At 65.4% G+C, this 16,595-nt stretch overlaps 1 protein-coding gene across 1 annotated transcript; it reads left to right on the forward strand.

Annotated features, from left to right (window-relative positions):
- Positions 1-476: 476 nt before the first annotated feature.
- Positions 477-15,990, forward strand: POU6F1 (POU class 6 homeobox 1). The gene is made up of 14 exons (XM_082073600.1): positions 477-749; positions 1,206-1,310; positions 3,328-3,570; positions 7,992-8,481; positions 8,883-8,978; positions 9,500-9,701; positions 10,669-10,781; positions 11,160-11,385; positions 12,098-12,300; positions 12,650-12,778; positions 12,879-13,094; positions 13,789-13,927; positions 14,386-14,557; positions 15,137-15,990. The coding sequence occupies exons 5-14, from the start codon at positions 8,925-8,927 to the stop codon at positions 15,480-15,482; spliced, it is 1,800 nt and encodes a 599-aa protein (XP_081929726.1). The 5' UTR covers positions 477-749; positions 1,206-1,310; positions 3,328-3,570; positions 7,992-8,481; positions 8,883-8,924; the 3' UTR covers positions 15,483-15,990.
- The last annotated feature ends 605 nt before the right edge of the window (positions 15,991-16,595 follow it).

Consider the following 16,595-nt stretch of genomic DNA (forward strand, 5'->3'; position numbering starts at 1 on the left):
CCGGTGCAGTTAGTCCCCGGTGCAGTTAGTCCCCGGTGCAGTTAGTCCCCCGGTGCAGTTAGTCCCCCCGGTGCAGTTAGTCCCCCCGGTGCAGTTAGTCCCCCCGGTGCAGTTAGTCCCCCCGGTGCAGTTAGTCCCCCGGTGCAGTTAGTCCCCCCGGTGCAGTTAGTCCCCCCCGTGCAGTTAGTCCCCCCCGTGCAGTTAGTCCCCCCCGTGCAGTTAGTCCCCCCCGTGCAGTTAGTCCCCCCCGTGCAGTTAGTCCCCCCCGTGCAGTTAGTCCCCCCCGTGCAGTTAGTCCCCCCCGTGCAGTTAGTCCCCCCCGTGCAGTTAGTCCCCCCCGTGCAGTTAGTCCCCCCCGTGCAGTTAGTCCCCCCCGTGCAGTTAGTCCCCCCGGTGCAGTTAGTCCCCCCGGTGCAGTTAGTCCCCCCCGTGCAGTTAGTCCCCCCCGTGCAGTTAGTCCCCCCCGTGCAGTTAGTCCCCCCCGTGCAGTTAGTCCCCCGTGCAGTTGGGGGGTCCCATGCAGAGCTCGGGCCTGAGATGGGGCCCTGGGCCAGGCCTCGGGGGTCCCCATGCAGCCCCGGCATTGAGGGGGGACCCTGAGCAGCACCTGGGGAAGGGGGGTCCCCAGAGCGGCCCATGGTCCCCCAGCCCGGGGCAGCGCTGGGGCCAGCGGGGTCTCCCCGTGTCCCCCCGTGTCTGCCCAGCAACAGGAGCCGCCTGGGAGCTCGCGGTAACCATCAATGGAAATGGTTGGTAACCTCCAAGTGTTGTTCAGCTTAATTAAGCCTTGAGGACGGCGCGAAGCCTCAGCCGCTCGTTGGCGCGCATTGTGTTGGTTCTAAACCATGTCCCCATGGCGGTGGTTCCACCTCCTGCCCACCGGCATGTTTTCCCCGCTCTGAGTGTGGCCAAAATTCTGCCAAAAAGCCAAAACTGTAGTTGGGTGGGTGCGTTTCTCAGGCTCGTTCTGCTCCCCCCCCCCGGAGCGGCCTCGGGACTAAAACACCTTTGTGGCTCAAGCCCTGCTGTTCAGGACTTGATTCCTAAAAGTGTCTGTTCCCCACAGTTGATACCAGCCCCAGCATCTACCTGGGCTTAAAGACATCGCCGGCTTAAAGGGGGAGACTGAGGCTTCTCTTGATGGTTTTTAGTGAACTTGGGGTGAGTTTAGCGCCCTAAATACTGTTATAAACCATCTGTTGCAGGTGTCGCCTGCTGGAGGAGGATCTGGCGGCAGACGGTGCTGCGGTCTGGAGGAGGTTCCACACAATCCAGTGACCCCACGTGCAAAGCCTGGTTTAAAAAACAACGTATGTGGATGGCGTGGGGAAGACCCCCTGAAAGTGTAAAGATGCCCCTTTTTTGTGTGATTCTGCTGAACCTCCTGGCGTTTTGGCCGGAGTTGGGGAGCACAACTCTCTTTCATTTCCGAGGCCGTTCTCAGGCGCCTCAATCAACAATGTCATTGTTCTCGTGCCTATTTAAGCCAGCGCCTCATGAATAATGTACCGGCCGCCTGATGAATATGCACGTCGGCTGGCGCGCCCGGGAGGGCGCCATCAATAATTCATGCCTCGAAAATGTTCTTCACCTTCCAACCGTACAACGACCATAATATATATATATATATTTACCCTTTAAAGCGAGAGAGAGGCCGGCGCGGGATTTTTTTTTGCACAAATGTGTGTATTTCCTCTTTCCTGTTCTCGCTGCCCAGAAAACTCCCTTGGAAAGGGCAGGAGAGGTTTGGCAGAGCCGGGCTCTGTGGAGGGACCCGCCTACACCCCTTGCGTTGAGCTTATTGCTGTTTCTATCACCTTTAAGAGCCTCTTGGGATTCCAAGAGGGGGCAAAAAAACTCCAGCCAAATAGAATGGGAAATGGAGGCAGAGGCTGATTTACCGTGACACCCACTCACCTGCGCTAAACCCCGCTGCGGTCTTTACAAAGCTCGCGCTTAGGCTCAGGTTCAGGGAAGCTGAGCAACCAGAGTCGCTCTGCAGCGTGGGGCCAGAATCAAGGCCTGCTGCAATTTTCCTGCGTTTTCCAGCCATTTAAGTTTTTGGGATAAGCTGTTTTGGGGCAGATCTGCTCCTCGCGGGGCTGCAAACCCGTCCGCGTTTTAATCTTCCCGACCAACAGGTAATTAAAATCCTCCTCCCCTTCCAAACGAGCTGTTTCCTGAAGGAAACTCAAGCTTTCCAGCACTCCTAAAATCAACTCCTCTGCAAGGAGGAAATTAAAAATGCGCCGTGCAGCCTTTTCCCCCGTGCGCGTCCTATTAAGCATATGCCAATGTATGCAAACGAGCCTGAAATCCAGCGCGCTGGGGGTGTTTAAATATTCAGCATCCGGCGCCGCGAGCGCGGCTCTCGCAGGACGGCGCCGCCCGCGCTCGCCTTTCGTCCCCTTGTTCCCTCTCGGTGAACGTTTGCGCCTCGGCGTTGGCTCCGCGGGGTTAATCCAGCTGGATCTGAGCGGCGCTGGGAGCTTGTGGGTGCTAAACCACCCTAAAATCCTCACGTTAAGCTGGGACTAAGAGGCTAGGCCGGCCTAAGTGACGCTAATTCCAGCAGGCTCGCTGGGAGAGCGGGCGGGATGGGCTCGGCGTGGAATATTTGCGTGTTCTAGATCCCAGTGTCGCTGTTCACTTGGGGCTCTGCGGGGGCAGGTGGGGAGACCCGGGGTTAGTCCAGAAATGGGGTGTTCTCAGGCCGGGCTTTTGCTGCAGAAAGAGCTGGATGGTGCGATTCTTTCCAGGTTTAATTGTTTGTGCTTCAGAATAACAATAATTTGGCTTCACGGAGCCGCGCTCGTTGAAGAGGCGCCGGCACCCGAGATGTTGCGGTGGAGCTTTCCTCCTTTTTCCCGCTGAGAGATCAGAAGGAAGTTGCAATTTTAAGATGGTGAAACGCAGGACGGGAGGTGATAAGGTCCCCGCTCCCTTTCGCGTGAACGGTCCCAAACGAGCCGGAATTGGCCGTAAGTTGGCTGGAAACGCCGCAGAACTGCAGCTGCGCTTCTGGCGCCTCCGCGGTTGCAGCAGCACGTTCGTCCTGCTCCAGCGCCGGGGTTGAGGTGGCACCTGAGGTCCCTTCATGGGCCTTTTCCCTCGAGCCCTTGCCCAGGCCACCAAAACAGCGTCTTGTTGGGCCGTTTGGCAGGGACCAGCGTTAACCCCCGAGCGGCATCTGCGCCCTCGCGCCTGCGAATTCCAAATTATCCCTCGGATTCGGGGGGTTTTCGGCTGCGTTTTCTCTCTCGGGGACACCCAGGAGCAAATCGCACCCTTGCCTTGTGAGTTACTGTCGTCTGTTTATCGCTGCAGCCTCCCGGTTGGACTCCCCAGCTCCCGGTTGGACTCCCCAGCTCCCGGTTGGACTCCCCAGCTCCCGGTTGGGATCCCCAGCTCCCGGTTGGGATCCCAGCTCCCGGTTGGACTCCCCAGCTCCCGGTTGGACTCCCCAGCTCCCAGTGAATCTCGGCTCCCAGTTTGACTCTCTCCTCCCAGTCTGACGCTCAGACCGGGCGCCGGGTGCAGCCGTGACCCCCGTTATCCCGGCAGAACAAGGTGGGTGCTGCCGCCTACGACCACCCTCGTTTTCGGGGCTCCCCGGGTGCTCGTGCCGCTGCGGGACCCGCCAGCTCAGTATTAAATGAATGTGAATTTCCAGAGCGGCGGGGGCCAAACCCCCCGGATGTTCTGGGCCCGGGGGGTGAGCGGCTTCGCTCGTCCCTCACGTCCGTCCCGGTGCGGGGAGCTGGGCTCCTCTGTGTTATTGTACATATTGCGTATGTATATATTGTATATATCCTAAGCCTCGGGCAGGGTTTTGGGGTGGTTTTGGTGAACTGCAGCCAAGCGGGTAGCGGGTTGGGCTCTGTCCCGAGGAACGTGAGTAACGGGGGTGAAGGGGAACAGGTTGGATCCTTTGTGCCGCCCCGGGGCGGTTCACGTTAACGCGGTGATTAATGGATTAATTTATGATGATGAAATGCTGGTTTAGGGTTTGATGGGCTGGCTCGGTGCTGGGCTCAGGACGGCGGCTCTGGGCAGGATTTGGGGGGGCAGAGCTGGGGGCTCCTGCCCCGGTGCTTGGGGTTTGCAAAGGGTGACCCCAAAACCGGGGGGTACTGCTGGGAATGGAGACGGGGATTTGGGGTCTGGGGTTTGGAGGAGTTGGGGGGCCTGGAGGCAGCTTTTGGGGGCTCTGGCACTCTAGGGTCTGCGTTTTAGGGGTGTCTGGGACTGAGAGAATCTGGGGGTCCGTCTCCTGGTGTCTGGGGGGTGGTCCCTGTCTGGGGGGTCCCTGTCCCGTTGTCCCGGGGTGTCTCTGTCCCAGGGTGTCACTGTCCCGGTCGGTGGCCCGGGGTGTCCCCGTCCCGCTGTCCCGGGATGTCCCGCGGTCCTGTCCCGGGGTGTCCCCGTCCCGCTGTCCCGGGATGTCCCGCGGTCCTGTCCCGGGGTGTCCCCGTCCCGCGGTCCCGGGATGTCCCGCGGTCCCGGGGTGTCCCCGTCCCGCTGTCCCGTCCCGGGGTATCCCCGTCCCGGGGTGTCCCGGGGTGTCCCGCGGTCCCGCGGTGTCCCCGTCCCGCGGTGTCCCCGTCCCGCGGTGTCCCCGTCCCGCGGTGTCCCCGTCCCGCGGTGTCCCCGTCCCGCGGTGTCCCCGTCCCGCGGTGTCCCCGTCCCGCGGTGTCCCCGTCCCGCGGTGTCCCCGTCCCGCGGTCCCGTCCCGCGGTGTCCCCGTCCCGCGGGGTCCCCGTCCCGCGGGGTCCCCGTCCCGCGGGGTCCCCGTCCCGCGGGGTCCCCGTCCCGCGGGGTCCCCGTCCCGCGGTCCCCGTCCCGCGGTCCCGTCCCGCGGTCCCGGCGGCGGCCCGAGCGCCCCCCGCGGCGGCGCGGGGCAGCCCGGCTGCGGCAAGGCCTGCGCATAAATTATGTTCATGACGCAGCAGCTAAAAAATCCCCCCGGAGGAGGAGAAAAGCAGAACCCCCCACCACTCACCCACGGCCACACACACACCCCCCCGCCCCCGGCCCGGCCTCCCCCACCCCAACCCCAACCCCAGCCCGGGCTGGGGGTCCCGGGGCCGCTCCCGCCCCGCCCCCCCCTCCCCTTTGTGCCGCCGCCGCCGTCGCTGTGAGATGAATTTTTAATTATTCCCCGGCAGAGGAGCGGGAGCGGAGCGCGCGCAGCCCGCGCCCGGACCCCCGGACCCCCCCGGGCCCCCCCGGGCGCCCCCCGCGCCCGCCGGTGAGTGCGCGGCCGGAGCGGGGCGGGCGGGGGGCGGCGGGCCCGCCGCGGTGAATATGCAATGCCGTAATTAGCATAATTTATATATTTATGATAAAGAGCGGCGGGGGGAGCGGAGCGGAAAACGGCGCAGAGCGGGGTGCTCAGAGCGGGGGGCGGCGGGATTTTTGGGGGGGGAAAGCAGGATGGGGGGGGAAATTGGGGGGCACTGGGGCCGCTGAGAGTGGGGATGCAGATGGGGGGCAGTGACGGTGCGATGGGGCCACCGGCGGGGGGGGACGATGGGGGGGGTCAGGGGATGGCACAGGCAGGTGGGGGTCCCTGGGGGGACCCCGGAGCTGGGGGGGTCCAGGGAAGGGGAAAGAGGGGGCTTGTGAGCCCCAGGGCAGGGAAAGGGGGTGACTGCCCGGGGGGGGCACAGGAGAATTTGGGGGCTGTAGGAGGTGAGTTTTGGGGTGCAGGAGAGGAAGAGCAGCGCTGGGGGGCAGGACAGGGGGGCGGTGTTGGGGTCCTGCTGGGGGATGGCGAAGGGCCCCCTGGGGTGGGGCCGGGGGGGGCAGGTGCCAGGCAGGGATTTGGGGGTCCAGGGGCACTTTGGGGTGCTCCAGCACAGTGTGGGGCGCTGTGAGGGTTTGGGGGGTCATGGCCCCCCTGAGCCCCTCACTTCGCATTTTGGGGTGTGGGGGGTCCTTCAGTCCATGCACCCCACTTTAAAATCCGCCGAAGGGGCGACGCGGGGCAGAGCGGCACCTCGTGGGACCGCCGGCTCAGCGGGGGGGTCCCGCGCCCCCAGATCCACCGTGACGTCCCTCTGGGGTGTCCTGGACCCTGGGGGGCTCCGGTCCCGATGCTCGGCTGCTGTTTTGGGGGGGCAGGAATTCGGGAGAGCCCAACCGTGCCCCCGGTTTCACCGCAGTCCTGCGGCGTGACCTGGGGAGGGGAGGGAGGGGACCCCCCATCGACGGGGACCCCGTTCCCGTGTCCGCGGAGCTGAGGGGGCTGGCGTGTGACCCCGCAGAGAGGGGGCGCCCTCAGGCACCCCGGCCGGCGTTTGGTTCAGCTTTGTGCCCCCAAACCCCATGAAATCGGGGAGCCAAGCCAAGCCCAAGCGATCCAGCGCCGCGCGGCGCCGTCCCCCAAAATCACCCCCGGCCGCGTGAAAACGTTGAAGGTGCAAAGAGGGTTTTGCAGGTTAAACCTCCCGACCGGCAGCAAAGCCCGGGCGACTGCTTGGGGGTTCCCCCTCTTTGCCGCGGGTTTGGGGGTTCCCCTCTTTGCCGCGGTTGGGTCCCCGGCGTGCGCGGGGCTGCTGCGGAGCTGGAGGAAACGGGGCAAAAATGGGATCAACGTCACTTTTCAGGGGTCGGTTGTGGCCGGTTCGGCTCCGCTCCCACCAGAGAACAGATTTGATTTCTCCTTTGGGGCGTCTTTGATGGATTTTGGGGTTTCCCAGCGGCAGTCGTGCCGCGGCTCATCCGCTGCCTCAGTTTCCCCTCGGTAAACGCAGGAAGATCTTAAAAGTGATGAAGCTGGGAAGCATAAAGAGGCATTTTGCATGGGGAAGGACCAACGTTTTGGGCTGGGGGGTGCGCTGGGGCCCGGCCCCGCTCCGCGGCACCGCAATGGGCTGGTTGACACCGTTCCCACCCACGGTGCCACTTCCAGCGGGTCCTTCTGCTCCCAACGTGGTGACAAAAGCCCCAGGAGCTGCTTTTAGGGCTCGTCTACCCCAAAGCAACGTCTCCTTCAGGCTCCCCATCCCGGCCCCCGTGGCCATCGGGAGGAATCAGCCCAGGCTAACGACAGCGAGTAATTAGCGAGCTGCAGCCCTGTCCAAGCAGGTTTAATTAACCTCGGAGGGTTTCTCACCTGTGGCAAGTTTGTTCAAACTTCCATTTCCACCCACCTGGGACCCAAGCGGTTGCGTCTCTGACTCATCAACACTTGTAATTAACACGGCGATTATATCCGCAGCGAGACGCGGAGCAGCTCAAATTATCCTTCCCTTTAGTTTTTCCCCACCCCCCCTTCTTTTATTTATTTTTTTTTTGTTTTTAAATATTATTTATTATTATTTTATGCATTTCATTTCCTCGCCGCCATCTGCTGCGAAATGGCTGCGCGCGCCTCGCACCGCCAGCTGGCCGAGTCATTGGTCCCATTAATTGCAAATATATATATATATATTCAAAAAGTGCAAGGAAACGGTGCTGCCGAACGTCTGGGGAGGAGAAGCCGCCGCTGCCAAAGCCGCCGCTGCCCCGCGTCCAGCCCCGCGCGGCCAAGCGTCTGTTTAATTGTCTCTCGCTAATTGGCCTCCGTGCGCGGCAGAGGGAGAAAAGCGTTCCAAACCGCTCCTTTCTGGCGGCGCTGGAGCTCCCGGAGCCGCTCCGCGGGAGTTCCCGGAGCCGCCCCGCGCTCCGCGGGGACACACGGCGCTTGAGTGGGGACGTCGAGCCCGGGATGGACCTGCGGTCCCGGGGAGGCTTTTTGGTGCGGGGGGGCGATGTCTGGGGTCTGCGGTGGAAAACGCCCCCAAAAGCCGACACGGGCGCCGGGTTTTGCGTCCCACGCTGGTCAGGTCCGGCTCCCAACGCGACGAGCGAGGCGGGAGAGCGACAGTGAGGATGGGGGCGCGCTGGAGCCCCCGCATGGGATCCTCCGCTCCTCAGGGGTTTGGGGAGCGGGTGAGCGGGCAGAGCTCGGCACCGGCACTCACCGGCTTTTTCTCTCCCTGCAGCCAAAATCCAGCGTTTTGCAGCCTGAAATCCTGCGTTTCGCAGCCCAAAACCCGGCATTTCACAGCCTGAAATCAGCCCAAAACCCGGCGTTTCGCAGCCCAAAACCCAGCGTTTCGCAGCCTGAAATCAGCCCAAAACCCGGCGTTTCGCAGCCCAAAACCCAGCGTTTCACAGCCTGAAATCAGCCCAAAACGCGGCGTTTCGCAGCCCAAAACCCAGCGTTTCACAGCCTGAAATCAGCCCCAAACCCAGCGTTTCGCAGCCCAAAACCCGGCGTTTCGCAGCCCAAAACCCGGCGTTTCGCAGCCCAAAACCCAGCGTTTCACAGCCTGAAATCAGCCCCAAACCCAGCGTTTCACAGCCCAAAACCCGGCGTTTCGCAGCCTGGACTCCAGCCCTTCACAGCCCAGCCCAGCGTTTCGCGGCCCCGAGGAGCAGGAGCAGCAGCCGCCCCGGCCGGCGCGTCCGTCCCCGCACCCCGAGCAAACCGTGAGTGATCCCAGCCCCCCGGCGCGCCCGCGCTCCGGAGAAGCTCAGGAGCCTTTTCCCCCGTCCTGGTCGCCCTTTGCCGCGCTCTGGCTGCTGACGGGCTCGTTAACTGTTAATAGCGTGGCTGCCTGCGCGCACTGCTCGGCCCTTGCTCCGCTCGCCGCCGCACCAGGATAAACCGTTAATTAAACTCTGCGCCGCATCCCAAGGTGTTCGGCTGCCACATCTTCACCAGGAGGACGGGAGGTGGGGGGCACCCCAGACCCTCCCTGGGAGGAGCCGGTGTCCCCCCGGCGCGGGCAGACGGGCATCGGCAAACTGCACTGCCCCGAATCGCGGGTGGGGGACAGACCCGCGTCACCCCCAGGCGGTGACAAGGCCTCTCGTGTCCCCCCTCGCAGCATGTGGAAGGTCTGAGGCCTCTGGCTCCGTCGCTGGACACCATGGACGCCGAGGCCGCGCGGCCCCAGGAGCCTTCGCTCACTGTCAACGAGCAGGTGAAGCCACCGCGGGGACCCCGCGAGCGCCGGGTGGGGGTTCAGCCCCGGCCTGACCCCCGTTTGGGGTGAAGGAGCCGCCTCGTGCCCCCCGCGCTCACACCCAGACGTTCAGCTCCGGTTTGGAGCTCGGCTGCCTGAGCTCGGAGTGTTTGAATGACGAGGAGGCGCCAGGTCCTCGGGGGCCGTTTGCTGGACCCTTTGCTCCAGGGTTTGGTGCCTGCGGGTGCAGGAGAACGGGAGGAGGTGACTCTGCCACCCCCACACGTCCCCAGGTCGTGTTGCCATTCAGACCTGTGGGTGCTGGCTCTGCCACTGCGGACGCGGCGCCACAGCCGCGTTTTACCATCGCGGAGCCCGTATTCATTACGGGAGAGCCCAGGAGCTGCTCATTAACTAAGGCAGCGAGTTGCTGGGGGTCCCCCCATCCGTCCCTCCTCTGCGCGGGCCGCGTCTCGGGGCCGCGGGGAGCGGCGTCGCTGCGCCAGGGGGCTGACGCGCGTTTCGGGGCACGTTTGCAGGTTATCGTCATGTCCGGCCACGAAACCATCCGCGTGCTGGAGGTCGGCGTGGACGCCGCGCTGCCGCCCGGCGACGAGGACGCCGGAGCCGCCCCCGTGGCGCCGGGGGAGCGAGCGGGGGGGTCCCCGCGGGACAGCGGCCCCCCCGGCACTGAGGACGTGCCCCCCGGCACCCCCGGCCCGGGCAGCGGGGAGGCAGCTGGTGAGAACCTGTCCTTTCCCTTTCCCTTTCCCTTTCCCTTTCCCTTTCCCTTTCCCTTTCCCTTTCCCTTTCCCTTTCCCTTTCCCTTTCCCTTTCCCTTTCCCTTTCCCTTTCCCTTTCCCTTTCCCTTTCCCTTTCCCTTTCCCTTTCCCTCACCTGCGCTGGGTTTGGTAGGAAATGTAGGGAAAAAAAGGCTTTATGCTTTTTTAAAGTCTGCCAGACTGTGGTTATTTCCAGCAAAGGAAGCGAACCCCGCCAGGTCTGCCTTTCAGCTGAGAAAAGGAGTTATTGGGTAAAACATCTTTTCTGCCAAAGGAAAAGGCAGGAAAAGGGTGTTTGTCTTTCTCACAAAAATAGGATTTAGTTGCTACTCGAGTTGCTGTTGTTAGAAGCTGAGCAGAATAGATACCAGAGGTGGCTCTTGTGCCAGCAACAGCCACGGGAGAGGACGGAGGTTCCTCCCGCACCACGGGAACGGGCGCAGCCTGTGACCCCGTCCCCTCCCGCTCCCCGTCCCGCTCGCGGTGCGAGCGCCGGCACCGGCCCCAGTCAACAACCCCCGGGCCCGGCCCCGCGGAACCCGCCCCCCCGCTCCGGCTCACCCAGCACCCCGTCCCACGCTCGCTGCTGCCCAAACGGCGCCAGCCTCGCCCTGTCCCCCAAAACAGCCCCACAGGAGCCCCCCATGACCAGGGCAGGGACCCCACTTGGGGGAGACCAGGGTGCTGCCTGAGGGTGCCCAACACTGAGTTTCATGGGTGCTTGTTCTTCGGTGCCCTCATTTGGGTGCCCCTCACCCTGCCCAGGACCCCCATGGGAAGGTGCTCATTCCCTGGGTATCCTAATTTGGGTGCCCCCACCCTCACCCCCCCCAGAACACCCCCATGGGAAGGTGCTTGTTCCCTGGGTGCTGTAATTTGGGTGCCCCCACCCTTGGTGTCTCTCCAACGCGTCTCCTCTCCCCCAGGCAAATCCAAACCGGCCGCCACGTCCCCCAGCGCCGTCGCGTCCGCCGGCCCCTCGGGCCCCCCCCCAGCGCAGCCGCCGCTGGCCCCGCTGGCCGTGCAGGCCGCCCCGCAGGTAACTACCCCACGGCCACGCAGGGGGGGCGCGGGGGGGCCGGGGAGGCGTCCGCTCGCTGTAGCAAACCCGGGGCAGGGCCGGGCGCTGGCGGTGCGGGGTGCGATCGAGCGCCCCGACCCGCGGCGCCGGCCCTCCCGGCGCCCTCGCCCAGCGCCGAGGTGCTGCCAGAGACGCGTCGGGCGCTTTGCCAGGGAAGAGCGGGGGGATCCCCACAGCCCCGTCTCCGCGGGAGAGGGGGCGCGGGCTGGCGCCCAGCCGCCGGGCGGGAGGGACCCGGGGCCGCGTTCTCCGCGCCCCTTAGCCAAGCTGAATTCTCCGCTGGTGCTGCAGTGGCGTTGATTGCTGTTCTTTTTTAAATCTTGTTTGCTTTTGCAGGTCTTGACTCAGGAAAACTTAGCAACAGTTGTGACGGGAGTAATGGTTCCCGCAGGGACAGTTACTCAACCTCTTCTTATCCCCATCAGTATTGCAGGTCAAGCGGCAGGTCAGCAGGGGCTGGCCGTGTGGACAATCCCTGCAGCGACGGTCGCTGCGCTGCCCGGACTGACGGCCGCTTCTCCCTCGGGGGCAATTTTCAAACCGCCCATAGCCACTTTGCCAGGTAACCCCCGGGTTTCGGCGGCGCGCTCCCCCGCGTCGCCCGGGAGCTCCATGTCGCTAAACCTTCTCCTTTCTCATCCGTGGCTCTGTCCTTGAGCCCTTGTTTCAAGAGCCCTTATTGAAAACTGACCCGTAAGGCACAGCCCTTACTGCTAATCACGCGTTTTCCACGGCCACCCTCCACCCCTTTTGAGGTGGGTTTGTGTGCAGCTCGTTTTTGAGCTTTTTCCAGAGTTTTTGACGTCCAGGAGCTTGGTTTCGCTAAACGGCGTCTCCTCTTGGAGGCTTTTTTGTAGGAAAGGTGGGGGACGCGGGGCAGGGTGGTGGGTGGTCCAGCTCAGGTTTGGGGTGCCGGGGTGGCCCCCATCGCAGCGGCTCAGCTTCTGCGGGGGGGACACCTGGGGGGCTGAGAGAAGGGGGTCGGTGCCCCCAGCGCCGGGTTTGTGCCCTTTCCCATAAGAGGGAATTGTCTCTGGAAGGAGCCCGGCCAGGGGGGTTCTAGACATGGGGAGATGGTGGCACCCCCAAGGTGCCCCCACCCTGGGTTAGACCCAGCGCTCGGGGACCTGGGGCTGCGGTACCACGAGCGTTGGGAGACGAATCACCCGGTGATTCGGTCCCGGGGGGAAGGGCCGTGGGGTGGGGGTCACGCTGAGGGTCTCCCCCGTCCCTGCGCCCCCTCCTCACTCTCTCTCCGTCTCTTTGCTCCGCAGCCGCCGCCGTGCTGAACGCGACCATCGCGGCGCCGGTGCAGCCCGCGCAGCCCCGGCCCCCCCTGCAGCCCCCCGGCGCGTTCCCCGCGCCCGCCGGGCAGCCCCCCATCCTGCCGCAGCCCCCCGCCGCGCCCCCCGCCGCCAAGCCCCTGGAGACGCAGATCACCGTCCAGCCGGCCGGATTCGCCTTTAACCCTGGCATAGTAAGGAGCCCGGCAGCCCGTGGCGTGGAGTTCGGCACCCAGTGCTGGCGCAGCCGCGGAGAGCGGCGAGAGGTCACGTTTCCCCGGGGATGAAGCGCTTTGGCTCAGCCGCCACCTCCCGGGGGTGCACGAGGTCCCTGCCTCAGTTTCCCCATCGAAGGATGAGCAGCTGCACCAGCAGCTTCGCTTTAAGCTGAGCCTAACGGATGGATTAAGGACATCAAGGGACGGCGTCACGTCGCGGCGAGGCGGGACGGCCGCGCTGCGGGACAGGGGTCGGCCGTGGGGGGACACGCGGTGGCCGGCGGCGCCGGCGCCGTCCCTGAGCCGCGGCTCTCGCTTCCCGCAGATCAGCGCGGCCTCGCTGGGGGGGCAGACGCAGCTCCTGGGCTCCTTGGCGGCCGCCCCCGTCATCGCCAACGCCATTTCCAGCGTGCAGGGCATCGCGGGCCAGATCCTCACCAATGCGCAGGGCCAGGTACCGCAGGGCCTGTCCTTGTCCCCTGCCCCCCGCTGGCCCCCGTGCCGGGGAGGCCGTTCGTGGCCGCAGCCCCCAGCCCGGCTCTCCCGCCCCCCAGGTGATCGGGACGCTGCCGTGGGTGGTGAACCCCCCCGGGGTGACGGCCGGCGCTGTCCCCACCACGCTGCCGGCCCCCAGCCTGCAGGTCCAGACGGTGACGCCGCAGCTGCTGCTCAACGCCCAGGGCCAGGTCATCGCCACGCTGGCCCCCGGCGCCGGCCCCGCGCCCGCCGGCAAGAAAACCGGCACCCCCGAGCCCCCCGCCAAGAACGAGGTGAGCACGGGGACACCGCGCTGCTGGCGTCCCTGTCACACGGCCAAAGGGCTGGCAGTGTCACCACTGTCTGACCGAAGAGCTGGCAGTGTCCCCATTGAGTGGCTAAAGGGCTGGTGGCATCCCTGGCCACGTGGCCAAAGGGCTGGCAGCGTCCCCACCGTGTGGCAGAAGGGCTGGCAGCGTCCCCATCGTGTGGCCAAAGGGCTGGCAGTGTCCCCGCTGTGTGGCTTTGGGACTGGCCACATTGTTTTGGGAGCACGAGAACATCTTCAGGACGTGGCCACGTGGCTTTTGGGGCACATGAGCGTCTTGGGGACCAGCCACGTGGCTTTTGGGGCACATGAGCGTCTTGGGGACCAGCCACGCGGCTTTGGCTCGCAAGCACGTTGCTCTGGGGGGACACAAGCATTTCTGGGACCCAGCCACGTTGCTTTGGGACCTCGTGGGCACCTTGGGGACGTGTCCCCTCTTGCCCCGTGGCCTGTCCTGCTCTCTGTGCCACCCCCGTGTGCCAGCTGGGACCAAATCCCCCCTCGGCAGGAGCGGAGGAGCAGGTCACCCCCCAGCCCCCATGGCGGGACACCCCAAACGCAGCCGGGGAGGTGCCAGTGTCACCTCGATGTCCCTAGAGCAGCGCGGTGGCTCGGGGGGGCTGGAGAAGGGGGGCCGGGTGCTGACCCCCTCGCCGCAGGTGCAGCCCATCCAGCCGGCCCCGGCGCTGGCCCCGCCGGCCGTGCTGGTGACAAACCCGGCCCCCGCCACCAAGGCGCCCGCCGCCCCCGTCCCCATCACCTGCTCCGAGACCCCCACCGTCAGCCAGCTGGTCTCCAGTGAGTCGCACTGGGGATACTGGGGAATGGGGGGCCCTGGAATGGGGGGAGGGTGCTGGGGATACTGGAGGGGAATTCTGGTGACCGGGATGCTCTGGGAAGAGGGATTCTGGGCTCCCCTGGGATGGGGAGAGGATGCTGGGGATACTGGCATCCCTTGGGATGGCAGGAGGATGCTCTGGATACTGGGAGGTTGCTGGGGCGATGGCAGGGACTGGGATGCCCTGGGAAGAGAGTTACTGGAGTCTGGGACCCCCTGGAACTGGGGAGAGGATGCTGGGGATACTGGGGGTACTGGAGTCTGGAACCCCCTGGGATGGGGTGAATGCTGGGGGGATACTGGGGTCTGGGATCCCCAGGGATGTGGGGAAGATGCTGGGGGATGCTGCCCCCCCGTGCTCTGCATCCTGGGCCTCGGCTGTGCGCCCAACGCGGGGCTGCTCGTCGTGCCCCCCCAGAGCCCCCGCCCGCCCCCGGCGCCGAGGACGACGGGATCAACCTGGAGGAGATCCGCGAGTTCGCCAAGAACTTCAAGATCCGGCGCCTGTCGCTGGGGCTGACGCAGACGCAGGTGGGACAGGCGCTCACGGCCACCGCCGGGCCCGCGTACAGCCAGTCGGCCATCTGCAGGTGAGCCGGCACCGGGGGTACGGGGGTAACGGGGGGCACAGGGGGCAGCGGGGGCAATGGGGGCAACAGGGGCAACGGGTGGGACAGGCACTTACAGCCACCGCCGGGCCCGCGTACAGCCAGTCGGCCATCTGCAGGTGAGCCGGCACCGGGGGTACGGGGCACCGGGGGTAACGGGGACACCGGGGGCAATGGGGGCACCGGGGGAGTTGGGCAAGGAGGAGATGGAGGAAATGGAGGAGGAGTAGAGAGGGAGGGAAAGGGGAAAAGGGGAGGAAGAGAAGGCAGGTGGAGAAAAGCAGGAAGGTTGAGGGGAAGAGGAAAATTGGGGAAAAGGAGGGAAAGGGGGAAAAGAGGAGGAAAAGTAAAGAGGGGAAATCAGAGAAAAGAAGGAAATTAGGGAAACGGAAAATTAGGGAAGGGGGGGAATGGGAGAAGGGGAAAATTGGAGAACTGGCAAAGTTGCAGAAGGGGACGGAGATAAGGGAGAGGGATGGAGATAAAGGAAAGGGACGGAGATGAGGGAAAGGGAGGAAGATGGGAAGATGCCGTCCCCAGCCCCGCGTCCCCCCGCCGCAGGTTCGAGAAGCTCGACATCACCCCCAAGAGCGCGCAGAAGCTGAAGCCGGTGCTGGAGAAGTGGCTGAGCGAGGCGGAGCTGCGGAACCGCGAGGGCCAGCAGAACCTGCTGGAGTTCGTGGGGGGGGAGCCCTCCAAGAAGCGCAAGCGCCGCACGTCGTTCACCCCCCAGGCCATCGAGGCGCTCAACGCCCACTTCGAGAAGAACGCGCTGCCCACGGGCCCCGAGATCACCGACATCGCGCGCCAGCTCAACTACGACCGCGAGGTCGTGCGCGTCTGGTTCTGCAACCGCCGCCAGACGCTCAAGAACACCAGTAAACTCAACGTCTTCCAGCTGCCCTGAGCCGGGCGCCCCCGCCGCCCCCCCCGCTGCCGCCGCCTCCTGCCAGCAGCACTTTGGCCCCGCGCCCCCCCCGCCGTGTCCGTGTGTCCGTCCGTCTTCACGCATCCGGTGTCGCCCGCCCCGCCTGCACGCCGCGCCCCGACTCTGTGCCCCTGAACAAAAAGGAGTGAGTTTTGGTTTTTGGCCGTTTTCCCGTGTTTCCGAGGTAGCGTCGCAGCCCAGATTTCACCCCCTCTGTGATTTTGGTGACCCCCCCCCGCCATGAGGACATCGCTGTGGGTGACAGTGGGGACTTCACCAGGTCCCCAGGAGGGTTTTGGGGGGCGAACCCCGTGACGGAGGCAGCGCCCCCTCCCCGCCTCCCCCACCCGGGGGCCCGATGGGGAAAAGCGGGGGCTGCACCGGGGAGGGTGGGGGAGCGGAGGGGCCGCCGGGTCACCCGCGGGGGACGCGGGACCCCGATGCACTTGGTGTAGTGGTGTGAAATAAACAGTATTTTTCTTTTTTCTTTTCCTTTTTCCTTTTATTCCGGGGGGCGGGGGGTCCCTACTCGTCCCACCCGCTCCCAAGCCCTGCGGGGGGCGCTGATCTTGGCTCCCCATGCCACCAGCATGCAGGTTTTTGGGGAAGTGGCTCCGAGGACGGGGCTGGGCCGTCCCCAAGCGGGGCGCATCGTTCTGTCCATCCCCGCTGCGCCCCCGGGAGGGAGAAACCCCCCGGACCCGCTGCGGGCGGAGACCCGCACAGCTCCGCGCACGCAAGAGCCGCGGCCGGGCCTCGAACTCGCGATCCGCCGAGCGGCGCCGCACGGACCCGGGCGCCCCACGCCGCGACATTCGCGCCCCTCCTCGCGCCCAATCACCGCGCGGCGGGCTCAGCGCGAAGCTCACCATTGGCTATATGCCGCTTACGTCACCCGGGTGCGCGCGGCTGCTATTGGCTGGAGGCGGCGGGGGGGCGGGGCCAGCTCCCCCTGGCGGAGGGGCCGGCGGGTCCGCGGCGCTGCCGCCTCCATCTTGCGGGGCCGCGGGCCGGGGCGGGAGCGGCGGCAGCGGGGCCTCCGGGGCTCCGGCGGGGCGGCCCCTCGGGGAGGCGGCCGGGGGGCAGCGCGGG

The sequence above is a fragment of the Streptopelia decaocto genome (genome assembly GCF_964273445.1).
Source record: "Streptopelia decaocto genome assembly, chromosome: 27".
Classification (NCBI taxonomy): Eukaryota; Metazoa; Chordata; class Aves; order Columbiformes; family Columbidae; genus Streptopelia; species Streptopelia decaocto.